Below are 26,799 nucleotides of genomic sequence, written 5' to 3'. Positions count from 1 at the left end.
GGGGCGAGTCGCTATGACAACAAAAGCAACATCATCTTGTTGTGAAGTGTTCAAAGGAAAGGTGGAAAACAACAACTCAATCTCAACGCTAACACCCCGTCTGAATGCAGACAGAAGCGCTGCGAGCAGCGTCCTGTTGTTGTGTTTATGTTTACACACACACACATACATGTTAATCACTGTAACCATGCAGAGAGGTGTGCTCAGTCCAGGCACGTTTAAGGATCAGTTCACCCCAAATAAAACAAAACTAACTCCTCACATTGAGAGACTGAAAACAAACACAGCTGATCAGGAGGTCTGCATGAAGGTTGAAGGACGTGGTGGGGGGGGGGGGGGCAGGCGGGGGTTTAAAGTTTAGATAAATTGATTTACATAAGGTGAATGTTGGATCAACTAGTGTTTTACTCCTTGAGATCTGTCTTGGTCTAAAGACTCATTTTTGAAGGTCTTGGTCTCAGAATCTAAATAGTTTTCACTCGGTCTTTTCTCTGTCTTAGACGGGACAGACTCCGGATGTTAAATGAAGACCACTTTATTAATCTGTATTAATCTGTCTTCAGTCAACAACCTTAAATAACCAAACAGCTGAATTACAGTCTGTATGACGTCATCGTTGTATCCGCCTCCTCTTAAATATTAAAATAATGAAATGTTGTGTCACTCAAGTCTCTTTGAGTTGAGGTGTACGGAGAGTGAAGGGGTGGAAGAGGTCACAGCGCTGCAGCAACACTCGGAGTACGAAGAACAACTTTATCAACGTTATTAGACCGACGCGTTCCGGTGTGTAACTTCCATAAGGGTCGTTTTAAAATGTTAATAAAGTTGATCTTCACACTACAAGTTTCTGACAGTCTGCAAACTAAAGCCCTGTGTCCACCTAGTGCTGGCTGTGAGCTCGAACAGCTTGCATGCACGTCTGCCCTGTCTCTATGACAACAGTCTGTTAACAATGGCCGCTGTATGACCGACACTGCTCCGTTACTTTCCAATGTTTTATATTTGAGATCGTTTTTTACCCGATCAGACACGGAGTGAGGAGGATGTGGATACAAGATACGACCTGTAGGAGACAAAACTACAGGGAATATCAAACATTAAGAAGAGCGTCGGGGTCGTCAACAGCGCCTTCCTGAAAAGTTGAAAGATTTTCAACATGTGCTCTTAAAGCAGTCGCACAATAAAGAGTGAGAGCTCGGAAAAAATACTCTGGGCACTGCACTTTATCCTCCATGCGGCCGCTTTCTGCAGCGAACGCTCTCTACCCTTTGAAAACAATTTAAAAAAAGACGCTGGCGCTCAGAAAAAAACGCCATGGGGACACGGAGCCTAAGACTGCTGAAAATCTAACCACAAGGCTTCAAACGGCCAGAGGTCAGTGTTCTCTGACGTTTCATAGAAAAGTGAAAAAAATAAATGATTGATGTGTTGAGCGGCAGCAGGACTCCCAGAAAGGGATAAACACACTTCTAAAAGCACTATAAGTTACTAAGAGTTGAGTGTGGGGGGGGGGGGGGGAACTGACCCTTAGGACCGCCCCCTGAACAACAACACAGGCAGCAGCTGTCCAGGTATCTGTCAGGGAGTATCAGATGATTCCAAGTCGTTTCTCAGCGTAATCCTCTGCAGAAAAGAAGGAGTCCAAGCAGGAAGATGAAGATAAAGAAGTCTGAAGAGAAGTGTGGATGAGCCAAATGTACCGACGCCCTCCGAGAGACTTGAGCAACACAGTGACACCACCTTCTCCACCCGCCTGGTCCTACAGGCACCAGGATGTCCATTCTCACTCCTCCAGTCTTTGAGTGCAGACCTGTCAATGCCACACAATCTCACACACACACCACCCCTACACACACACCGCCTCATTCAGGGTGCTCTCTCCATCACGCCGTCACACCATTAAGCTATTTCCTCCACGCCATCTTTCTGTATATACACATTAAATTCCACATCTGCAGAACACACACACACATTAAGTTCATGGGACATTCTGTGGAGATCCTGTGCTCTTTTTTCCAACAGTGCGCCCCCGTGTGTCAGCAGCTGGTGGTTCAGTTTGCTCTCCTTTTCCCCTAGTCCTCTGAAACTCAATTGGAGCTGGCTGCGATGGGTTTCTCCAGCTCCAGGTCCAGGGGAGCCGGGCCCAGCTGAAGGCTCCCGTAGCAGGTCTTACAGACGCGGGTGGGCTCAAACAGCTGCTGGCTTGGCACAGGGATCTTCTGGTCACAGCAGCTGGCACAGAACACGTTACCACAGTTCCTGCAGAAAGACACAGACAGGTGGATGATGGACCCTCGGGTAGAGGTCTTAGGTCTGAAGGGCTGTGCAGCTCCTCTTAAGTCTAGTTTTAACACACAGCTGCATTGTGTTTCTAAAGCTGTTTTCATCACAATCATGCACGAGTACAGCCTCCCTTATCTTAATGATGAAAACTAAAAACAGTTAGGGGGCCTTTGGGAAAAAATATGTATCATAGAGATGAAGAAGAAGAAACTAATGATTAATAAAAACCTGAAAAAGGGCTTCAGGGACGTTTGTGAGGATTTGTATCAGGTTCAGATTGTGCAGGAGGGTTCACCGTCATGGTCATTATTAAATATAATAATTGTTTCATACTGAGATGTGTTTGGTCATTGTTCATGTTTATAGTGACAGGCAGAGGACACACAGGAAGGTGGAGAGAGGGAGGAATCAAACCCACGTCAGTGCAGGACAACTTGGTTTGGGTAAAACGAGGCGATCTAACTGGACACATCTTCTGATTTACTGTTCTGCCTTCGCCTTTGGGTTAACACATGAGATTAAAAAAAACACTTTTTGGGAGTCTATCGATCTCTCAAAACACATTTGGACGCCACTGAGAAGTACATTTTAAAAATGAGTCATGAATCTATGTTTGTAGTTTAATTATTACTGTAAAATCCGCTGTATAAGACGCACTTTTAACACCCATCTAGAAAGTTTTGGCTGCGTCCTATAAACCTGAGTGACTGATAAACCAGTATAAAATACTGAGGCACGCACCGCCATCACCGCCAGTGAGAGCAGCCGCCACTGTCACACTGCACGCAACATGACACATGACTGTGCTGGGGAACACGGCGACGCTGACGACGCTGGCAGAGAAACTTTTTACCATCCTCCGTCATGAGGTCATCATGGTGCATTTAAAGAAAACACAGGTTCAGTAAATAAAGCTCGAGGAGTGCTGCTTTGATTGAAAGACGTCTCAGTTAACGTTAACCAGTGACCAGCAGAGGTTTGAAAATGAAATGTGAGAAAATGTTCTCATGTCACAGACATCATTGTTGACTTGTGGACTAGGCCTTAAGCTGGCAAACGTCCGGTTAGGCTGTTTTTTGTTATGCATTTTAAGAACAGGATGCAGGTGAGAAAATTGATCAATTCTATCAATTAAAAAGTAATTTTGGTGGGAAGAAGGTTTGGGTGCTAGCAGTTCAAAGCAAACCCTCTTAAGCCTGATGTTAGACTACATGCAGGGTCAGAAGAAGTCACTCGGTGTCATTAAGTCGATTAATCAGCCCGTTGAAACATAATCACTGGACAAGGAGACAGAGAACAGTTCAGGCTCAGATTGAGATGTAAGGCCATGCTCACATTTACATACAGAGCTGCCCTTTGACCCTGCCTGCACCCACCTGGAGCTGATGTCACTGACTTTTAGTCTCCACTATGAGGGGGGGCTATGTTCTCTCAGTACCATGCTGTGCTGCTGGCAGGTGAGATGCAGAACGCTGGTTTGGGTAAGCATGCTGCCAGGGTGGGTAACGAGGGCGATGGGGAGGTGTGGGTGCAGATGAGTTGCTATGGTAGGAGGAGGATTAAGTGTTTTAAAAATATATTTTTTTTTCTTTCAAAATTTAGCGGATGAAATAACAATTAGCCCTCGACCAATCCCAGCTCTGCCGTTAACATCACCATGCTCACAGCCAATCATAAAGTGCTGCATAGCCACACTGATGCTGCAGGAGGAACATTCAAGTCCCTGAGAAATCACTGACAACCACAAACAGAATGAGGGGAAACAGATGCAGTCTGTGAGAAGTGGGGGGGGGGGCAAAGGGAGCTATGTGAATAAGGAGACTGAGGAGAAAGGTGCAGCAATGTTTGGGGCGAAGGGTTGAAGGTGGGGGTGGGGGGTGGGAGGGAGGACAGGAGAGCCGGATCTCACCAAACCTCCTGGACTGGCTCCCTGCCACTGTAGAGGAGAGGGGCAGACAATGGATGAACACTTCCTTAGCAGTAGAGGACACTCAACACGCTTCCCACTACTCATAACATCTAGGATTGACAACTAGGAAACAACTACTTTCATTCTTAACTTTATGCTTTGAATCCATGTGTAAGAAAACTATGACATATTGTTTCTACAGAGCAGACTACATGTCAGGAGGAGCATAATGAATCCACTAATTTCAAGCAGCTAACTTCATAAATCCAGCAACAAAGAGAGAGAGGGAGTCGACAGCAGAGGGCAGCAACATGAGGTCATGATAAGAGTGGAGAATCAGGCTTATGTGCCTGCCACTAACTCTAGATGCACTTTGGAAAATTCAGGAATCACTCTGACTGATAGTGGGGTCAAAAAGAACAGCTAGGATGTCCCTGAACTTTGTTTAAGAGTAACACTTAATCATAATGGGCCTGTGATACTCAGCGTCTTGCCTAACTTAAACTGATACTTGATTTACAATATATGCAAGGTGTCAAAGCTGCAGCTGGAAACTGGAAATTTTTATACCAGCATTTGCATTTTAATACAAATGAGCAACTCCAAAGGTCACCAGTGTGGTGTTGAGCCGTGCTCTGTAGAAACACGAGTGATGGAGAGTATGTGGAGAGGAAGTATAGTCCCATCAGAATTGGTCACTAAATGTGAACTGACAGACGCTGTGGCTGGATTCAGAAACAGTCAGGATGTATCTGGACACTAGAATCTCCATCTGGACAGAAGATGTGTGAACTTAGTGGATACATCGCTTTAAGGAGTGGTCGATGGCAGGGGGAGATGACTGAAGGTTCTATAAGCTTTGCAGGCAGATATCCCTCAGTAATTACCTGCAGTGATGCTTCCTCGCGGCGAGCCAGAACCTGCTCTCACAGCCGTAACACTGGGCTGCCAAATGGTCTGGGTACCAACGAGTCACCTGGAAAGCACAGCCCGGTCTCAGTTCACAGCTTTGATCTGAGCAGCAAACCTATCAAACGTTATCCACTGTCATTTCTACAGAGATCTTGGGTCTGCAAAAATTATCTGTAGCCTAGCCTGGCTGCTCACCTCAGTGTCCTGCTTGTCCACCTGCTCCCAGCTGGCTTCAGAGAAGAACTCTGTGCTACAGCGTGACAAACAGTTGGGGTCCAGGTTGTACTCGGAGTCTGTCATTGAGGTCTGCGTGAAAGAAAACACACAAAAAGAAAATGCATTGTAGTGCAGCTCAAAAGTAAGGGGCAGTATTGAACAGATGTGTCTGATTCTTAGCTAATTGTTCAGCATCTTACCATTTCATCTCCCATGTCTCCGTTGACCCGGTGGGAGCCACAGTGCTGCTGGTTCTCCAGGCGGCTCCACAGCTCCTGCACCTGTTTCTTTAGAGTCTCCACCTCCATCTGGTGCCCCGCCTCGATCTGCCTCAGTCTCTGCTGGATGGCGTCTGTGTGCAGTGTTAGCCCGTCGTCGTCCAGATGGCTGCGGGACGGCTGCTCGGGGCTGATTGCAGCCCGACCCAGCAGGGCATGGCACCAGCGGTGCTGGGAGCAGCTGCCCCGTGGATGGAGGATCAGGGAGTTGCAGCTCGCCAAAGAAACCTGTCGACTCAGTGGGGCCTTCTCCCCGTTTCCTTTGGCCAAGTGAGGTCCTCCGCAGGGTTCCCCCTCTGAGTTGTCGCCGTTGCAAAGCCCATCCCTGATGACGGGGTCACCGCCGACGGACTGAAAGGCACTAACAGACGGACGCTTGCTGCCCCCGTTTAAAGTTCTGAAAAAGCCATGCTCACCTGGCTCAAGTCCTTTTTCTTTCCTGGAGCAGGGAGGATGGCTCCTGCCTTCACTGCAGGGCTGCCGACTCGGGCAAACAGGCAGATGTGCGGGCAGCTCCAACCTGGTGCAGGCCTCTTCAGTTAAAGTCTCTGTGGAGCTTTCCATCAGGGATGCCCTCTTATCCACCTGATCCACCTGCTCCAAGTCACCTCCACTATCAGATTCAGAGTGAGGGCAGGGCTCCTCATCCACATCTCGCTCTTCAGGTGAGCTGTCCACATAGCCATTAGTTAAAGTTCTCTGGGCCACCGGCTGATTTGGTTCACCTGAGCAGGGCTCCACATGTGGAAGCTCCTCTTGTGCAGAGGAGTTCTCTACATCCTGCTTCACTAGATCATCTGCTGTCTGAGGGACCTCAGCTGCTTGTTCTTCCAATTCCTCTGATTCCTGTGCAGGAAGAGGGAGAGATACACCCTCCTCGGCCTCCGTTACCTCATTCTCTCGATGGTTACCATTTGCAAATGTTTCTGTCTGGATGTGAGTGCCCTTCACCTTAGCACATAGGTCATCTTCCTCAGCTTGTGCTTCTCTCCCCACCTCTGTGTCAACAGTGTTAATGACATACGGGACAACAGTACTTTCCTCTGTCTGAACTTCTGCCAATGCCTCCTCCTTAGTGGCTTCCTGCAGGATGTTCTCCATCTGGCCCTCGGCCACACCCACAGCCACAGAGAGCTCCGCCTCCTCTGCTTCCTCTACTGTTTCTGCCGGGCTGCCGGAGGCTCCCTGTCCCAGCTCAGCATGTGTGACTCTGGGCTGAGGGCTGTCGTCCAGCTCCGAGTCCCCTCCCTCGAGGTAAGGCCCCACTCCGTTGGGTCGCACCTCCTGATCCTGGTTCCCCCCTCCCTCAGGCCCCACTGCCATGTTGAGCTCCAGAGAGCGGCGGTGGTCCTGCCATTTCTCGTTGAGGCTCGGGTCACTGGAGCGCCGGTTAGGAGCCAGAGAATTTCCCAGCTCACATGCACTTGGCAAGTTGTCAAAGGAGCGTGTCTTTGTACGCCTGAAGAGAAAAAGAGGGAAGAATTATGGACTGGAAACAGATTAGGTTATCCAAAAACACTCAGTGTTTGACCACCTACAATCCAACCTGTAGCTGCATACATAATCACACAAATACTGTCAGCATATATAATGTGTTATCCATCAATCAATCCTTATTTGTAGAACTATAATTCAGGTTATATTACACTTTACATTAAGAGCAGATCTCATACTCTTTGTTATATTATTTATTATTATTTAAGACTACATTAATCCATCATGAGCATGAAGCAACATTTAGCAAAGTTACAGTGGAGAGGAAAACAGAAACATAACGTTATCATCATGTACATTTAAAAAGAAAAGAAAGAAGCAAATAATTCTGTGTCTGTCTCTTTAAGTGAGAGCATGCTGTCGTAAACGACGTCAACATGAAAGTGAAACTACTCCATGACGACACAGGTGTCATGAGAAGATAAGCAGAGGGTTAAACTGTATCTGCGGCTGTGAGGACATGAGCAGAGAGGAGGTTAACACTGAGGCCCCTCTGGCTGTGGGGGGTCCTCCACCTGTGTTTATCTTACATGAGCGGCGAAGAGGGGGAGGGGGAGGTTGAGTGCCAGCATGCCAGGCTCACCTGGCCAGGGGCGTGTCCTCCGGGTTGCAACCAGGCACAGGGTAGGGGGCACAGGAGTCATCTGAGGGGGTGGTGGGAGAGGAGCTGGGCAGGTAGACTGCAGTCCACAGCATCAGGTTGCGAACGTGACACACGGGGTGCAGAACCTGAAAAAACGATGCAATGAAATCAGAAATCAGAAAACAGACCGCGACACGTGTTGAAGTAAAGACGGCATGAAATGTCTGCCTTCATGTTGCACCTGAAGTCTTGACACACTATCCTTACATTTAAGTTAACAACATTGTCTGACTGCTCATCGTTATAGTGAATAGTTTCAACTGATAACGTATCTACACTCCTGCACTTTAACATACAGTATCTTTGATTGCACAGCCTTGAATTTGCACAGCTCTGGAGAACCCTCTATATCGTTATTGCACATTTACCACTGTCAAACTTACATCTCTTACCTCCAGCAAGTATTTTTATATTCAGTTGACAAGACTGAATAAATGCTGTATTTAATTTTTCTTTTTTTTAAACCAGTAGGAAAAATAAAGTAAATCCTTGATGTATAAATCTCTTCCTATTCTTATTTTTTATATTCTAAGTGCTTATTTATGTATCTATTCTTACATTGTTTTATTTGATAACATGCTGCTGTAACACCACAATTTCCCAGTTTGGGATCAATAAAGTAATTCCATTCTATTCTATTTCTGCCTGACTTTGACAGTGAGTCCTGAGGAGGCTAAACCTTGTAAACTTCACCTGCCCTAATGTTCTTTATTCAACATAGCTGCTTGGAAATACTTTTTCAACATGCTTCAAATCGTTGGTTTAAGGTTATGAAGATAAATGTAGTCTTTTTATAAACCAGAATGAGAGGTATGTTATTCTGAACAGTGGACGTACAATCTCGGAGTGTGAGGAGTACAGCATGTTCTTCAGGGTGCGGTTGGCCGGTCTTAGCAGCGACCACACAGAGCAGGTCCTCTCCTGAACGTGCCGGTCCTCCCTCTCCTTGCCGCTGTTACACAGGAAGGTGCCGAATAGACAGGAGTAGGTGTGCTGAACGAGTTTCACCTGCGTTACACAAATTAAAGAAAAAACATGTAGAGACTTGTAAACACGTCACAGGTATGAGAAAAGCAGAGATTACAGCAGCTTCCTCATTTGTCTAATGAACAAACCCACTGCAACGCAAACAATCGTCTTTACACGTCAAGCAGAGCGCCTGTCTACACCGTTACATCCTCAAGGGTCTGATCTCAAACACTTTGCAGAATCAGGATTCACACCGGTTGTGCAGATTTCCATTTACACAAAACAAGAACTAATCTCTGAACCTCAAATAATTATTGAGGTTGACTGTGATTAAATAACAAATAGAAAGATATGACACCATTACTCGGGTAATTATTTTTAAAAAATGTCTGCATACCTCATCTCTCACACAACACACTAATCTCTCCGATATGTAGCAAGAGCACGCTCAAATGTATTTGTCAAGTCAAGGTAAAAACAGATAAGATGCATGATGTGCATCGCAGCGTGCAAGGAACGTTTTTCATCACACAGCGTTAATCATGTACAAATCTTATTTAGAGTGCCAAGAGGATGTGTTGGCATCTTAAATAAGCTCAGCCACATTCATATTGATCCTGCGGCGGCGTAATATTGGTGTGAGGTCACATTGCGTTTTAGCGTTGTAGAAGCACGGCACAGTCAGACATGCACACACACACAGCGCTGCGCTCTCCCGCTGGCTCAGCTGATCCCGTCTCTCCTCTGTAACGCCTCTGTTACTACCTCTTAAGACGGTACAGAGAAGGGGGTCACTTAGTCCCCCCTTTACGCTGCTGTGACATTTGGATTGAAGGCGTAAATAATCGCATCAAAAGGCTTCATCAAAAGGGGAAATGACAGTAAAAACCAGTTAGAGGTAAATTAAAACTTTACTTATTCTGTGCAAATGAGAGACACACAACAACACTACAGGAGCATAATTTCTGGATCACATGAGGCCCCCCCTGGTCGATTTTCCCCATTAAACCTGTACTCACCAGGAAGGCCTCATTAAACTCAAAGGAGCATGGGAACTGTCTCTGCAGCTGGTGAACACAGTCCAGCCACTGAAGGAAGACAGGACAGCGCTCGTTCAGGTCCTCAGAGTTCTCTCCATGACCGCATCGATCTGCAAACTTGTGGCCAAAGTCCAGCCACTCGGTCTCCACCAAAACTTGGAAGCCCTGCAGGAAGACCAAGCACGGTCAGGAGAGTTTTAATGTGTATGTCATATGAGTGTAAAAAAAATGTTGACAATTTCCAGAGCAAAGATTTTAACTGCACCTCAATAGTGCGGTAGTAAGGGTCCAGCAGCAGCTTCGATAAAGCCACGATCTGAGGAGTCCGGTCCCAGCCGTCAGAGCAGTGCACCAGGACCGGCCTGTGGTCTCTGTCCACAGCATTGACCACCAGCAGCGCTGCCTTTAACAGCAGGGAGAGATGCTGCAGCCACTTGGTGCTCTCCAGCGCAGAGAGCCAGCTGCAGGCACACAGCAACAGAACAAAACCATCAGAGGACATTAGGACTACCTAGCTTGTCTAATCTGGGTTACTTTTCTAAGCACTGTGTTGGTTCAGTTTAACTGATACACCCGGGAGGTCTGTGATCCAGTTAGCATAGGAGCACTCAAACAAACTGGACTTTAGGGGTGAAACGGTCTTGGTCATGGTACGGTATATGTCTGTATATGTATGTATGATTATTTATAATAATCACATAAAGAAGCCCAGAGTTATGAAGCTCTCAGGGTATTACCTGTAAGATCCGATTAAACATGCTAAGCTGTGAGCTAGATTTGTGAGGCCTTTTTTTTTTTGTTACGTTTCTGATTTGAAATTCGAACCATTTTCAACAACATCCCCTTAAGCCAGCGTGACTTAATGACACGTCATTTTAGCATTGGAGTCTAGGAGTCCAGATGGAAAAAAATCCTCAGATTGGGGTTGGGACGGGATTTCTAAATCAGGCACAGATGTGTTTACTGATTCCTACAGTTACTACAGCAAAAAAGCTTGAGAGATTTGGATTTGGTTTATTGTCTGAGGAGCTTTACAATTACAGCAAGGGGAAAATGAAGGCATTGCTCGAGGTATTACAAAAAAAAACCTACTTAGCTGGGTCAGGCATCTGAGTACAGAGGAACCGCAGAGATTGGAAACTCTTGCGAATGGAGTGGATGTTGGCCATGCCCATAAACACCACCTCACAGTTAGGATAATATTCTGGAACCAGAGGAAAAAAGAGAGAGAGAAAAAAAAGAGTGGTGGCAGTTTTAATCATAGTGCTCACAGTTTACAGATCTCAGGCACACACTGAAATAATTCTGACTAAAAACTCTGGACTTAGCTAAGAAGACCCACCTGGGCATTCACAGCCTCCCCCCTTGGCTCGGTTAGCCACAGCCGCAGCGTAGGACCGGGCATCCAGGATCAGTAACTTATGGGGCTGGATGGCCAACGTCTCCACCTCTGAGCTGTTGGTCATGGAGGATTCTAATACGGACACAACACACAGCACGATCATCTCTCAGTTACACTCAGACTGCATGAAAACCATGAAGAGGGTTTATATGTCATCGAGACACAGTCAGCAGAATCTAAATGAAGACATGAGACTCTCCTGTGGTCTGTATGTCTGCTAACCATGCAGAGAATGAGCATCCTGTGTGTGTGTGTGTGTGTGTGTGTGTGTGTGTGTGTGTGAGCGAGTGTTACTCACCCATAGTGAACTCTTACCAAAGTCTGTGTCAGACAGGTCAGAGCCGTTAGTGTACCCGCCGCCGTTGGACAGGTGCTTGCGCGAGCTGCCGTCGACCGCGCAGGCCTTGGCGATGGACTGCACCAGGTGCTCGTCGTCAGCGTTCCTCCAGCCCCACCAGCTGACCTCAGGCTGACCGCAGCGGGCGATCACGGCCCCGGTTGTCTGGTGCCTGGAGGAGTCACAGTCATCGAGATGTCAGATTGAACAAGGTGTCTTTATTTCACCTGAGCATCTTCATCAGGGGATTATTATTTACTGCTGTGTCCTTGATTAAATTAAATGTTTACACTTTGTCTTTTATAAGTGTTGTTGTTTGGACTTCTCTTACTTTTATACTAGTCAGTAAGACTTCCCATCTCATTGATTTCATTGTTGATAAATCTAGCTGTGTTTCTTTTGATTAAACATTAAAAACATCAAATGTCAAAAAAAGTCCCTGCACGGTTTCCTGCGGCCAAGGTGCTGTTTTTTTGTATGTTTGGTTCAAGAAGTCAGTCCGAGCAGACAGCACTTTATTTGTCGTTCATTTTTATGTAAATCAAAGTTTTCTAACGAGTGATTATTAGTTGATTAATTATTTCAGCTCTTTCATAAAAAATATCAAAACACTTCATTAGTTAAACGGCTCACATCTTTCCTCTAACGCAGGGGTGGGCAACATGCGGCCCCCCTCAAGTCTAAAAGTGGCCCTCAGGTCAATTTTTACAAACATGACAAAATCTGAAGGTTGTGGCCGTAACCGGGAGATAAGAATCAAACTACAAATGAACTGAAGTGATTTGTTCTTTTAGAAAGAAGCATCGATGTCTTCATTTGAAATCAGTAGTAGCTATGTATTCCTTTCTTTGGTTGAAGTATATGTCCACCTAAGAGTATTCTACAATGTGGCCCTCTGGCAGTGAGAATTAAATGAATGTGGCCCTTGCTGTCACCAAAGTTGCCCATCCCTCCTCTAACGGGTCAAAAGCTGGTTGACTTCAGCCAAGGGCAAAAAGGTTGAGAGCCTATGCCTTTAACTTCAACCCAAAGCAAACTTTAATATCTGTCATTTCTGGATTACTCTCTTACAGTCTGTCTTCTCTGGATGGCGTAGTTTTACAAAAACAAAGACTCATTAAATTCAGTCACCACATTCCCTGCATGTCTGACCAAGTGTTCACCCTGGTCATGTATACAAACTCAAAATACTGAAGTGCTGAATTTAGAAAAGTTAAGTTGAAGCTGTTTTTTCAGCAATTACTGAAAAATCCAGACTATAAGGCGCACCATGGTCAGTTTCTGTCGCTCTTTTAGCACAGTCTGTTTTCTCTTTGTGGAGTTTGCACTCCTACTAGCTACAGTACGGTAGTTAAGTTCTCAGCCTGTCCTATTGGACGCGCAGAGGTGATGTCAGGGTGCAGACACGCTCCTGCACAGCACATAGACAATGAATGGGTTTGAGAGCAGCGCCCACCACGTCCTATCTGAAAGGCGCTTTAGCTGCAGCGCACTTTTCCGATGAAAAAAGTGTTTTTTAGAGTGCATCTTAAAGCGTCTTTGAGTTTTCAAAAAAGCACTATACAAAACTAATGTATTATTATTATTATTATTATTATTATTATCTTACACACTGGATTTTGCAGTAGCCTTTTGTCTGAGTAGCCAAGTCCAGAGTAAAGTCTTTACAGTGGTATTCATAGAACCCTTGAAGATATCATGTGAAGATGGTTTGATTCATTTAACAAACAAAAAGGGCAACCAGCCAATCAGAAGCTTTTGATACGTGGGTAGTAGTAGACAGGTTTAATAATCTGCAGAGAAACAAACTCACCTGTAAACCACAGCAGGAAACCTCTTCCAGGAGCGGAAGGCAGCCACATTTTCCAGCTCCTTGTCAGTGATCCAGGCGGGCACCAGGAGCTGCTGAGGATAGCTGGGGCACAGCCTGGCAGAGCAGAGGGAGCAAAGACGAGCGAAGGGGATTAGGGTCATCAGTGGTGGTTAAACAAAAAGTCTCTTCACAGCACCAGCAGAGTAACAAAAACACATCAAGCACTGTTCAACAGCACACACCGGCCTGTGCTGAGGCCACGTGGGACAAACTGACCTTCTGCTTGTGAGTTACAGAAATCAACACAGGAGCAAGAACCTTGAATGAAAGCCATTATTACCTGAACTTGCTGTTGATGTCAGATATCCTCCAGGCGTTTTGAGTGTCAAAGCCCATCCTCTCCACCTCGTTCTTGAACCAGGAGGTCACGTGTTCCCCTACAGACAGAGCACAGATGTCCGATAAGCCACAAGAGTTCAGCCAATGTTCTGCTGTGGTCATGTGAGCGCTGTGAGAGACAGTCGGGTACCTGGTCTGCACAGCTCGCCGTGCTGTTCCTTCTCCCCGGCGTATACATTCATGCACCAGGCGTGGAACGCAAAGGAGAAGAGGTCCTCCAGACGAGTCGGGGGGCGCACTACTGAATTCAGGCGTTTCAGCCACTCCTGACACTGCTCAAAGGTGGAGAACTGACACCTTGGGATCCAACAGAGAAGTCAGCATTAAACCCCAAACATGCTATAAAATATTGTTATTATTATATTTCAATGATACAGCTGAAGAACTGCCTGAGGCGTTATACTTTGTTTGGGGTAAGCACACAAGTCCTGACCAAATTATTACCGATGTAGAATCTCTTAATCGAAGCTTTAAGGGACGGTCGTGATTTACAAACATGTGGATTTTCATTTATCAACTAAAAAATCAAAGTGCTAATGCAAACTCTCACATACGGAGCGGGATATATATTTTAGGTTGTTAGCATGACGCTAACACATTATGGAAATTGCCATTAACAGGCTAACACAATTAGCATTGCATTACTTATAAATAATCTCTTTTATGGAACTATGTAAAGTAAAACTAGATCCTTTCTTCAGTTAAGAGATGAGTCGTTAGCTTCTGAGCATCTCTAAAGTCTGTCACACTCCACCACATGACCATTGCACCTGTCAATCATTTTCATCACAGAAAAGAACCGAGGAGCACGCCACAGTGCCTGGGCTTTAAGATATCCCCTGTTTGTTTTTGTTTTTAACGATTAGGCCTAGCTGCCATTCAAGGGGTTCTGTTGTATATCTACGTTGCATATTATGTGAAATATAGTGTGCTCTCCTTCCTTGCTGCCAGGACCCTTTGTGGACTCCTTATAAGGAACACTTGACGCTCAGTCACAGACACCATCACACATTTGCTCCGGACAAACGACAGGTAGGTGACACAGGAGGTGACTTTGAGAAATGGAACGAGGTAAGAGATTCTTTTGAAGAAGCAGAGCTGGATTTTCTGGCACAACTTCACCAACCATCATGGGTCATGAACAAATTAGACCGACGCGTTTCGGCTCTTGGCCTTCATCAGGGTCTCGCTGGCCACAAGCCTTTTGATTGTTATTATTTTATCCACCCAAGGGATCAACACCATCCTGGATCAATCAATAGGCTTAAGTCAGTCTGCCCTAGATCTCTCCTCCTGTGTCTGCCTCCAACGAGAACTCGCGCACATTCACACACTCCGGCCTTACCTGATGACTTTGCAGTCCTTACAGGTGACATGCAGCTGGAACATGTCGCGACACTCCGCACATTCAATGAGCTGAAGAGGAACCTGTGAACGAGAGAGAGAGAGTGATCGTCCAGTCAAACTTTGATGAACTGGTTGAGGTGACACGTTGCAGAATGACACGTGCAGTCAGTACAAGTGTGGGAGACTGCAACTCATGCATACAGACCATAATAGTAACACATTAAGCAAATTAGTGGTGGTTAAAATGGCAGAAAGAATCACCACATGAGCTGCAGCATCGGTTCTCATTGTGCTAAAACTATACTGGTCACACAGATGACTTATCCAGGGTCAGTTCATTTATCACACCACATGTTCATATTCAAGTCGTTCATCTTCTCAGCTTTGAGTGAAGAACAACAACAAACACTTGACACTAGATCCTGAAGTGCTTGTTGATGCATTTCCCTTTTGGATCAGAAATAAAGTCTTATCTTTCATAGGCAAATCACATCCAAAGTTCAGACCTGTCACGTGCTTATGGCTTCAGAGCTGACTTTTAATACCGTCTGTATGTGGCCAGGCTGTTAATGAGCTAAAAGCCGTTTCAGTATCGTCACAGTGGGCTCACCAATCCAGCATCATGCAAGAACAGCCGCAAGCCATAACAAGGTCAACTACAAGGTCACTACCTGATGGAGATGCTGTTTGGATTTAAGTTACATCTAAAGGTTGGCTCTTTGGATGCTTTTTGTGTTCACATAAATTCATCACTCTTTCTTTCTCTCATCACTTGGTAACACACAGGATGAAGTAGCAGGGCTCTGCTCCTCAGTTCAGACAGGCACACAATAAGTCCACCACTCCACTCCATGCAGGTCTACTGGGTACTTACTGACACCTCACAACAACAACCCTATCCAGAGAAAACAGAGAGAAGAAGAATAAAAAGGGATGCATGCTGAATTGAAACTGTCTCTCTGTCCGTGTCGGGCTGATATCGCAGCACATTCCCGATGTTCAGACATCCTGCTGCCCTCTAATCTACATCCCGGATCTCGCCACCATTGAAATTCCTGCGCTGTTTGTTAACAGACTATCACTCCCTCGCAGCACCTCCCACTCCTGATTTGTGAGCTTTGTCAGCACAGCCATGTGATGCAGATGCCTCATCAACTCCAAATATGTGTGAGGAGAATGTTGGCTCTGTAAAGGGAAGCTGTGTGAGCCGAGAACCGGAGGCTCTTTGAGGTCTCGTTTTCCCCGGCAACACGTGATGAGCAGCGAGCAAGAAGTGGAGCCACCCTGAACACTCAAATATTTGCCACTGTTCACTGCCACTTTTGGTTTTAAGCCGCATCATCGAAACAGAACAACGTAGGAGAAAAAAGCATGCAAGCTGTAAACTCTACAAGCTGCCTGTTTGGGGTCATGAAGGCGGAAAAGAGTGAAATAAACAAAGTTTGACTGAAGAAAAAGTGTTTTCACATCCAGTCTGGAGCTCCCTGCTCCGTCAGTGAAGCCATCTTTGAACCAGAGCGATTGTTTCTCTGGCTTACAGTCAGTGACAGGAAGGATAGATACTCCATGGAGACATCTTATATTTTACTCTGTTGGATTTTACATCGCTGATGTTAGTATGTAAACTCCACCACCAGGGGGCTCTCAATCAAAACAATAACAAAAAATTAGGTCGAAGCTGGCGGGGAATCATGGGAGTGATTCTGATTCAGGAAGAGAATATGTTTATATATGTATCCAGCAGCTCACGCTCCCTCATGCAGCTGTCTTTGACGTAACAGCCAGTGTTTCCACGGCAACGATAAACATCGTGTCTTGTCGGGTCCCGTTACAACTATAAACTGAACGATTTCTGTCTTTGATATCTGTTGGACATATTTGAGGTAATATAAGAACCTCAACGAAATTTTTTTTTTTATTCATTTAGAAAATTTGGTGTAAAAATTCTTCACATTAAACCTTTAAAATACTAGAAGTGCTCACTCTTACAAAACGAAGTGTGTAGCTCATCACCAGCTTTAAAGTCAGGGTTGGTATTTTTAGCTAACTAGCAAGTAGCATTCCCTCAGTGATCCGTCTGCACCCCCGCCCCCCCCCTCCCTCTGTGTTCCCTCATAAGCCACGCCCCCTCACTTACATGCTCGAGAAGAAGTGGACCTCAGCTCATCTCTTACATTGTGTAGAAACTACGTCGTCTCATGTTTCATTCAGTGGTAAGTAAAGTCACAGTATAAACTCCTAAAGTCATCAGTGACGTGCTTTGAGTGTGAGCTAGAGCACACAAGAGGTAGAGAGCGAGCAGGGAGACAGGGAGGCGTCTGATTGGTTCATCAGATTGGTACCTCGTAGCAGACATTGGTCAAAGTTTTTACAGTCTTACAACTGATACAGATGATGGATTTTCTTTGTTTCTTTTTCAGAGAACATGAGTTATTAATTTCTGTCAGGACCTAAAGACAATTTACACCAGAATCTTAAAAAGTGGATCTGGAGGAAATGACCAACCCTACCTTTAAAAATGAGTTTAAATTATTAGAATGACGTATCGATACATTATGAGGGACGGTAATCTTAACATAACCAGTGAGAAGAGTCTGTGAGGAAACAACAGGAAACACAGGAAGTGTTTTAGCAGAAAGGGATCACTGTTAGGTGAACGCTGTGAGAGGCCGCCTTTGTTATGGATCCCCTCTAGAACCTCTGCAACCAAGGTAACAGCAAGTACAGAGAGAAAGCAGAGCGGGTAGGCAGGTCTGAAAGGAGAGAGGTGATGAAGAGTCACGCGCAGCTGCGGCCAGCGCTGCTCAGCTCCGAGAGGCCCGGTCACCACAACGCTGACACAATGGACCCCCCTCTGTTCACTCACAAACATTATCAAACATGTTCTGCTCTCTGCTAGAGACTATGTGGACTGATTAGCCTCTGACCCGTTTCAGCAATACTCACATTGACAACGGACTCTTTGAACTTGATGTGCAGACGGTAGTTGGACGTGGCGATGATGGCGTCCTCTGCTCTCCCCACATACTCTGTGAACTCCCCGTGCAGCTCAGGAAAGGGCACCTAGCAACCGCCGAAGATAAGACACTTCAAACAAACCGCACAGAGCCATATAGGTCGACAGTGACTATGATACAGGATATGCATAGGAGGAAACATTGATTCTTTCCACTGATATGGTCGTCATGTGACTTCCATCGACCAACAGGTCAATGTGAAATGTTATAGAAGAATCTAACTATTTCATTCATGGCTTAAAGATATTCTCCTTTTTATAAAATAACTGTTCCATATACGCAGGCTGACTGTATTCACTGGGACTTTGATTCAGATTTTGTAACAAATGCTACAAACCTAAATTATTATATCATAAATTAAGGGAGGCATAAAACAGTTTCTGCAGTTAGCTGAAAACACACGCGCTCTTAACAGATGAAAACAAGGTGTCAACACACTTTTTATTTCATTATTCCAAATTTTCGGTTTCATTTTGGGGCTTTTTATGTCGTTATTTATTGATGGGACGGTGGACAGAGTCAGAAATCAGAGAGCGGAGGAGAAAGAAAAATGGAATAACAACAATTTTAAAATGTGTATTTGGTAATGATCATGTTTGCTCCCATACAAAGGAAAAAACAAAAGAAAAACAAACAAATAACACCAAAAATGTCCACCATGTGTACAACCTATCCCACCAGTTTTATTTTACAGAATGTTGTTGCTATACTGTTCTCATGTTTTTCTTTGTCCTGTTTACTCATTTATCTATTTTTCCCTCTCTTTCTAATTTTCATTTTATTTACTTAAATATTTTGTTTTGTTTTTGTTTTGTTATTACCACAGCCCCCCTCGTTTTTATGTGTTTGTTCCTCTGTTTTGTTTGTTCCTCTGTTTTGTATGGCCGTATTGATGAATAAAAGTAAAAAAAACAGAGAGAGAATTAACATGCAGGAAGGAAGCCACAGGTCAGATTTGAACCCAGGACGTCCGCTGTGAGGACTACAGGCTCTGTACTTTAGGCACGAGAACCTACCACTAGGGTACCCTTGCCCCCTTAATTCCATACTCTGAAAGAGGTACTTATCCAGACCAGATAACAGAAATGTCACTAGCGGTACAACGGATCACAGTTGATTCAGTGATCAGCGCCGATCACCCCCCGATAGTCCAGATTCAAATCGATCGTATAATTTATCATCCAACTCATTCAGGGTTGTAGGGGGCTGGAGCTGATCCCAGCTGTCAGGGGGTAAGACCTGGACTACTCGCCAGTCGATCACAGAGAAATTTGTCATATTGTGAACATTAACTTTAAACACAAATGTCTGGATTGTTGCACCCCCAGATCTCTCTATCACACAAGAAGAGTGTCCATTACAAACACATATTCATGTATCCGATGGCATCATCAACGTCTCCTTACAGCTTCAGAACGCTCCGCTGCAATCCAACTTTGTTGAGGGACAACACATCTTGAGTGGTCCCAACCCCACTTCCTCAATCAATTAAATAGATACCGTAAAGTCCAGAATATAAGTCGCAGTCTGTTTTGGGGTTTCACAGTAAATAAAAAAAGTTTAAACTGGTTTGTTTAGCAGAGTCTACAACAGTCAGTGTCTGTGCAGCGCTGTCTTTTAGTTCTGTCTGTTTTCTCTTTGTGGAGTTTACCCTCCTACTAGCTACAGTACAGTAATCAAGCTCTCAGCATATGGGGAAAGATGTGATGTGCTGAAAGCCTGCAAATGTGAGAGTTGCTTTAAATACATGAGGGAGGGAGAAAAGATGTGAAAAAGTAGCGCAGCCAGCCGGTTTGAGTTGCTGTGTTTCCCAGCAACACACCATGAACCTGTAACATCGCGAGCAGTGTGATGGTGGCGTCTGCTCCTGTGGTAATAACAACGTGTGTGTCTGCATTTTACACCTGTGTATTGGTCCCACCAGTTTTAAGACGCAGACACCTTTATAGATCATAAAATAGGTATTCAAAGTGCATCTTATACTCCGGTTTTTACAGTATTATAATAAAGCTATATGAATTTAAAAAATTGTTGACGCTACCACTGAGTTAGTTATGATATCAATGCTGCAGTTTGTTGTGCTGTTATTGCACGTTATCACTTCCCTGGACTCCCTCACACAGGGGTAAACACTCTGGCTCGGCATGATGCCTGGTCAGAACAAATTAAAAAAACACTGTGCTGTAGTTATCAATAAAAGGTTTTTATAAAGTCTCCATCTTATTCACTTTGAAATCCCAATAGGAGAAATAAAGTTGGGCATCGGGCGTTGCTCTGTATTTTCTCTTTCTTCTTCTTCTCAGAGCTGCAGACTAAACCAAATGTTTGTTTTTGGTGATTAAGTTTGTTTTTCCTTTTTTCAAGATTATATGTGTTTAACTTTGCTTTTAAGAATTAGCTCCTGAGGCTTGTCATACTGAAAGTAAGCTTAGGTGACATGTGACTTAACTGTGGGTGTGTCGGGTAGTTATGTAACCGATTACAAACAACGGACGCACAGACATGTCCCCCCCCCACCCTCCTCTTTATTTACAGCATTAAAAAGAGAGAGCATGTCAACGTGCTTCCTCACCTGCATGTTTTCCTCCTCCAGGACCGGGGACTTCTTGGGGAAGTTCTGATTGGCCTGGATACTCTCCACGCCCTGCTGCCCCTCCTCCTCCTGCAAGTCAGAAATGATACTGAACTCAAGTCTAATTTAACTTTCCTCCACACACATTCATGCACACTAACAGCTGTGACCATCAAGCTGCTCTGCATGTTTGGAAAGTTAAAAACTAACTTTTTAATACTTCGGTAGTTTTTATAGGAGAAAAGAAAAGGAGGGTAACTCCATCACTCTCGTTTTAGCCCCGATTGTCCCGGCCACAGTTTGTGATTGTCGTTCAGATTCTTTGTCCATGACTGAGTGTTAAAAAACAACTCTACAGTGCTGCACACAATGCAGCTGTGAGTGTGTGTCTTCTCCTTCCTACACACACTGTAATGTGCAACCCGCCATAATTTATTGTAATCACCGTGTCACAACAAGCTGTGGTGTAACAGATGGCAGAAACATAATGCACAGTGCTCCAAAACTTCAGAGAAGTCACTAGTGGAAGATTTACACAAGAGCCTGAAAATAAATGATGACACTTTCAATTTAATTTTAAGCTGGAACATCTTAATGATTAACTTTTTTTGTTTGTTTTTAAGACATTTTCAGCAGCAGTCTGCAGGCTTTCTGAGGGCCAAATGTTTGAGGTGGAAGTCGTCTGCGGGATGAACACATCTCTCAGAGGATGTCTATCAGTGGGGAATGTGAGGAATGGATGTTCAAGCAGAGTCAGGGACTTTTACTCGAAGGCAAAAACTAGTGGGAAAAAAATGCCCATCCTTGTCCTGACAGAGACTGAAAGGGAGTATTTGGAGTGTGTTTGATCAGGATCAGGGTTTAGTCTGGACAGTATTCAAAGAAAGATTAAGGTGGGGGCGAAGAGACAGCAGATAATAGACAGCACTGCACAGCCTGTTGGATGCTGGCTCAGCACGAAATGCGCTGATACACGCACACACACACACACACACACGGTTGTCATGGCTGCAGGGCCAGCGTACAGAGGCCAACCAGGGGACAGCGAGCACACAGGGAGCACAGTGCATCAGTGGGTATGTCATGGTGTGGGGATAGAAAACTATTTTCTGCTGCTTAGACGGCAGCCCTCTGAGGACCTTTGACACCGTCGGGGCTGATGTAAGTGTCTGCCTCCTGATAAACAGAGCTGATTAAAAAAGGGAATCAATGGAGAATTTCAGATTCTTCAGCCACAGCAGCTTCTGTCAATGACTGAGTGTACTTTACCATGGCCCCTGTGAAGGAGTGTGGGTCACCAAACAAGGGGCTCCGCCTTGGACCGGTCTGTGCACGGAGAGAGAATGGAGCTGATTAGTTTGGTGGAAAACTTTTTCTAATATAAGCCCCGGTCCTTTAAAATGACAGAATGCTTTTTATAATAACACAATTACATCATTATGAACAACAGCTATCAGAAACAGAGTCTCAGAAAATACAATAAAAACAGTAAAGAGGTCGATAATTACAAACCAAAAATAACAAATCATCTACTCAAATGACTTCAGTAAAATTTAAAAAAGAAGTCTATTATCACAGAAAAGTGTCTCCATCTCGTAGGGCGGGGAAATTAATCAATTTTCAACGACGACTTTGTCTTCCCACGATCGTGAGAACAAGCTAATCGAGATTAACCGATTATTGCGGCGCATGTCGTGTTGCGCTCATTTTGTCCGTGGGTTTTGTTATCATGAGTGGAAAATGTGTTTGTTGTTATTTTTTTGAGTATGTTTTTAAGAGTTCCACCACTAAATCAAAACTTGCAGAAAGCTTGATATGTGAACGCAAACAGACACATTTTTCGCTCTGAGTTTCTCCTCCAGCCTCCTCGTATTTATTCTGCAGAAAGTCAGAGTGAGCTGATGTGAGAACACAGCAGGATATAATCAGGAGAATTCACCTGGAGCCAGTGGGAGGGGGTGGTGACCTTTATTCCCTGTGATCGATGCACGACCATAGACTGTCTGCACGCCACCTCTACCATCTCCGTGCTCTAATGAACCTGCTGCTGCATGTTTCCTATTCTCCAGTATGTTCTCCTCGTTGTTTTTTTAGATCACGTCTTAGGAGACCCCCCCCACCCCTCCATGAGGAGACAAAAGTACTGAAAGTCTCAGGTAAAGAAACAGAAATGTCCTAAACATTTGACACAAATACAGTAAGTTCATGCATTATATTTCAGACTCACCGCAGACAATCAGTAACGAAGAGCAGTCCTGATAATCCTGTTTGTAAACTCTCACGAGTAAGACATGGAAATCTGTGGAGATGAAGACAAACATGAGTTTTTCCTCCTTTACTTGTCTCTACTTTGCAAACTGCAGACTTTTTCCCAAAGTTGAGAGCAGAGACATTTATGCTACAGAGGCTCTTTTGATTCCCGATCAAATAAAGCTGTACTGTTGGTCACAGTAGCTTGTGTATGTAAATGGTACATAGACTTCAGCTTCTGGTCTTCTGACGAGTTTTTACACCGCAGGTGACACCTACACATTCACACACTGATGGTAGAGGCTGCTGAGTAAAGAGTCCATAAGTATTAACTCATCCATTCATACACATTCACACACTGATGGTAGAGGCTGCTGAGTAAAGAGTCCATCAGTATTAACTCATCCATTCATACACATTCACACACTGATGGTAGAGGCTGCTGTGTAAAGAGTCCATCAGTATTAACTCATCCATTCATACACATTCACACACTGATGGTAGAGGCTGCTGTGTAAAGAGTCCATCAGTATTAACTCATCCATTCATACACATTCACACACTGATGGTAGAGGCTGCTGAGTAAAGAGTACATCAGTATTAACTCATCCATTCATACACATTCACACACTGATGGTAGAGGCTGCTGAGTAAAGAGTACATCAGTATTAACTCATCCATTCATACACATTCACACACTGATGGTAGAGGCTGCTGAGTAAAGAGTACATCAGTATTAACTCATCCATTCATACACATTCACACACTGATGGTAGAGGCTGCTGTGTAAAGAGTCCATCAGTATTAACTCATCCATTCATACACATTCACACACTGATGGTAGAGGCTGCTGAGTAAAGAGACCATCAGTATTAACTCATCCATTCATACACATTCACACACTGATGGTAGAGGCTGCTGAGTAAAGAGACCATCAGTATTAACTCATCCATTCATACACATTCACACACTGATGGTAGAGGCTGCTGAGTAAAGAGACCATCAGTATTAACTCATCCATTCATACACATTCAATGAAGCAGTGGGAGCAACTTGGTGTTAAGTGTCTTGCCCAAGGACACATCGACGTGCAGCTGCAGGAGCTGGGGATCGAACCTCTGACCTTCTGGTAAAGAGACGACCGACTCTACCACTGAGCCACAGTTGTAAATAAAAACCTTCACTAGAAATGTTAAAGCCAGAACACACACTCTGGGGTCGATCATGTGAACTGCTTATCTTATGTTTACCTTTACAAATAAACAAGAAAACGACAGAACAGCTTATTTAAACTCCTACCACACTCTTAAGGTCATCAGAGGTTCATTAAGTATTGTCAGGTTTGCCTGTTTATAAGAAGAAACATCATTTGTGTTTCATGGAACAATGGTTGATACCTTCCCTCGTGGCTGCAGGGCAAGCCGACATATTTGGCAGACCCAGAACTTCAAAGCACTTGGCTGGTGGTTCGTTTTAATTTTCTACCGAGTCTCGAGTCATAACCAAAACAATTTCATTTCCAAGAACAGGAAGCTGTCCAGCAGCTGTTACATCATATGTTTAGATGTCTTATCTTTACCAAGATATCCACTAACATAACTTTCTCAGCATACAGGCTAGTACAAATATGTGTGGTGTTTTCTTACAGTGACGGGTAGATTTGCTCAACCTTCCCGTCAAGGTGGCGGGTAAATAAAAGTAAGCCTTACGTCTCCAAGCATCTCCTCATATAAGCTCATATACTTTTAAAACACAAATTGATTTCCCCTCAGTCCATCCTTTGAGGACATGGCTGCATTGGGAACTCTCATCAGCCTAATAATAAGAAACTAAAATAAACATGTTTTTTCCCCCATCCAGGTCGCGGGCCAATGGCTGCCTAATGCCAAAACATGTTACTTTCTGTACTAGTTGAAAAATTTATTGAACACTGTAAGCCTTGATTTGATGTTATCATCGTTATAAAATTAAGTGGCAGGTAAAAAAAATGAGTGACTGGTAGATATTTGAATCCACCAGTCACAGAGGCCGGTAGGCAAAATAGTTAATTTCCAACTCTGGTGTGAAGGTCTCCTGTAGACGGTGACATCTGATCTGAGAAGGTCTGTGGTCCGAGCAGAACAAAACACTCTACTTCACATGTTAGATGCTTCAGGGCAATAAAAAAAAAAACATAAGTCCCATTGCATCATCATGGGGGGGGGACAAGGATCTCAGCCCAGTCTGGTGTGAAGCAGCCAGGGTAAGGTCATTACATCACTCACTGAGGGGTCCAGCAGCTTTCACGGCTGGTGCGACCCGATAAAGTTTATCTGCCCCACACACACAGGGCTCTATTTCCAGCCGCGGACTCATGACCTGTGGCTGCGGCTCAGTCTGGTTCTGAGTTACACAGGGCAGGTTAAGCCCCTTAGAGCCTTAACGTTACTCCTATCCCGTGACCGGCCAGCATGCATTTCAGCCTGCAAAGAGGCTAAATCTTTAAACTTATTTTTTTTTTTTACAAGTTTGAGCCCTAAACAGTGACTTAAGGGGATGCATTTAAAGCAGTAAAGTCGTACAAGCTGACTTTCGGCTGGAGATAATAACAAGAACAGCGACACCAAAAAGGATTAACTCACATAAAAGCTTTCAGGTCAGCTGAGAAGTAAAAACAATCAAACCTGCAGAAAAACTACATATCCCGGCAACTTTAACGCAGATGTCGTTTACTAATGTGGACATTAAAAACTACGCTGTTAAACTGAGAACTGAGTTTAAATGTATCTTGATTGCAGGAAAGATGTGTCTTTCAACGGATAGAGAAACTTAGTATTTACCAGGCAGCAACAACAACAAAAAAATCCTTTGCTAGCATCACTGAGGCTAGCAGGTGCTAACGAGAGATAAGATCCCACTTCAGATGTTAAAAGTTACTCGTTAGCTTTCCACAACAGTGACAGTAATTGATCTCTTTCTTTGGGGACGTTAAGCTCGATCTTCAGCAGCTTATTAGCTCTACTAGCGTCAACAGTTCAACAACATAACACGTCCACAAAGTGGTGCTAGCATGCTAACACTTAACTCGTCCACAGAGGCTCTTCGTGGTGTAAGTAGACAACTTCTGCATTTGGAAAGCGGTTTGTTGTGGTGTAGGAAAATCGTAATAGTAGTTGGTGTTTGCGGTTTCTAGCTGTGACATAGAGCTAGCTGGCTAACGTTAGCTTGTGGAGCTAGCAGCTCCGCTACTGTTTTTGTTGTTGTGAGATGGAGGGCGGAACCCAGAGAACCGGAGGCCTCTGTCAAAACACACCGAGGAACGACGGCGACCGGCGGACTCACCAGTGAAGGAAGTGACGATAACTCAGGAGCCAGAGGTTCATCCGAAGCCTGTGCAATTATTAAGCAGCAAATAAACATCGCCCAAATAAACATTAGTCATATCCGAGCCGAGGCCAAGCTTCACTGCGTCCCTTTCCAGCAGCGAGTCGTCGTCGCCATCGTCGCGAGTTCTCCAACCCAACAAGCTACGTGTGTGCTACGTCATGACGTCAGAGTAATGATCCGTGCGGGGGGGGGGGGCTGAGACGCACCATGTGGTACTACCATGTCAACACTGGGCTTTGGGCTCCCACATTTCCCCCTGTAGATACACTGAATTCATCTATTTACAGTTAATACAGCGACAGAGTGAAAATGGATAAATGTAAGTAGATCAATCAATCTTTTTATATGGCGCCCAATGTTACAAATACCTTACTCTTTGTTTTATTATGCTACAAAGACCCAACATTAATCCATCATGAGCACTAAGCAATAGATAATGATTCAAGATGACGTTTTATTGTCTCTGAACACAGTGAGCCTATAACAGAGAATAGATAGTTTGTTATATGTATTTATATTATTGGTTTTGAGGTTTTGACTGCACACTGGTAC

General features: G+C 44.6%; 1 protein-coding gene across 5 annotated transcripts; it reads right to left on the bottom strand.

The window, feature by feature from the left end:
- Window positions 1-1,495: 1,495 nt before the first annotated feature.
- mtmr3 (myotubularin related protein 3) lies at window positions 1,496-26,396 on the bottom strand. 5 transcript variants are annotated; one of them, XM_061037195.1, is made up of 22 exons: window positions 26,203-26,396; window positions 22,859-22,930; window positions 21,901-21,957; window positions 20,632-20,721; window positions 17,989-18,105; window positions 15,917-15,937; window positions 15,041-15,123; window positions 13,826-13,992; window positions 13,637-13,733; window positions 13,297-13,410; window positions 11,462-11,655; window positions 11,087-11,218; window positions 10,837-10,948; window positions 10,010-10,205; window positions 9,724-9,909; window positions 8,573-8,743; window positions 7,676-7,821; window positions 5,521-7,057; window positions 5,300-5,410; window positions 5,080-5,219; window positions 4,193-4,219; window positions 1,496-2,259 (listed from the first exon to the last, which is right to left on the bottom strand). In XM_061037195.1, the coding sequence occupies exons 3-22, from the start codon at window positions 21,901-21,903 to the stop codon at window positions 2,088-2,090; spliced, it is 3,816 nt and encodes a 1,271-aa protein (XP_060893178.1). In that variant the 5' UTR covers window positions 21,904-21,957; window positions 22,859-22,930; window positions 26,203-26,396; the 3' UTR covers window positions 1,496-2,087. The 5 variants fall into 5 exon arrangements, with proteins under 5 accessions (XP_060893178.1, XP_060893182.1, XP_060893179.1 ...); XM_061037199.1 differs by having other exon boundaries at window positions 5,080-5,168; XM_061037196.1 differs by lacking the exon at window positions 15,917-15,937.
- Between the last annotated feature and the right edge of the window lie 403 nt (window positions 26,397-26,799).

Source organism: Labrus mixtus, chromosome 5 (genome assembly GCF_963584025.1).
Source record: "Labrus mixtus chromosome 5, fLabMix1.1, whole genome shotgun sequence".
Taxonomy (NCBI): domain Eukaryota; kingdom Metazoa; phylum Chordata; class Actinopteri; order Labriformes; family Labridae; genus Labrus; species Labrus mixtus.
The sequence above is the reverse complement of the archived record's forward strand: the minus strand, read 5'-3'. Positions and strand labels throughout refer to the sequence as shown.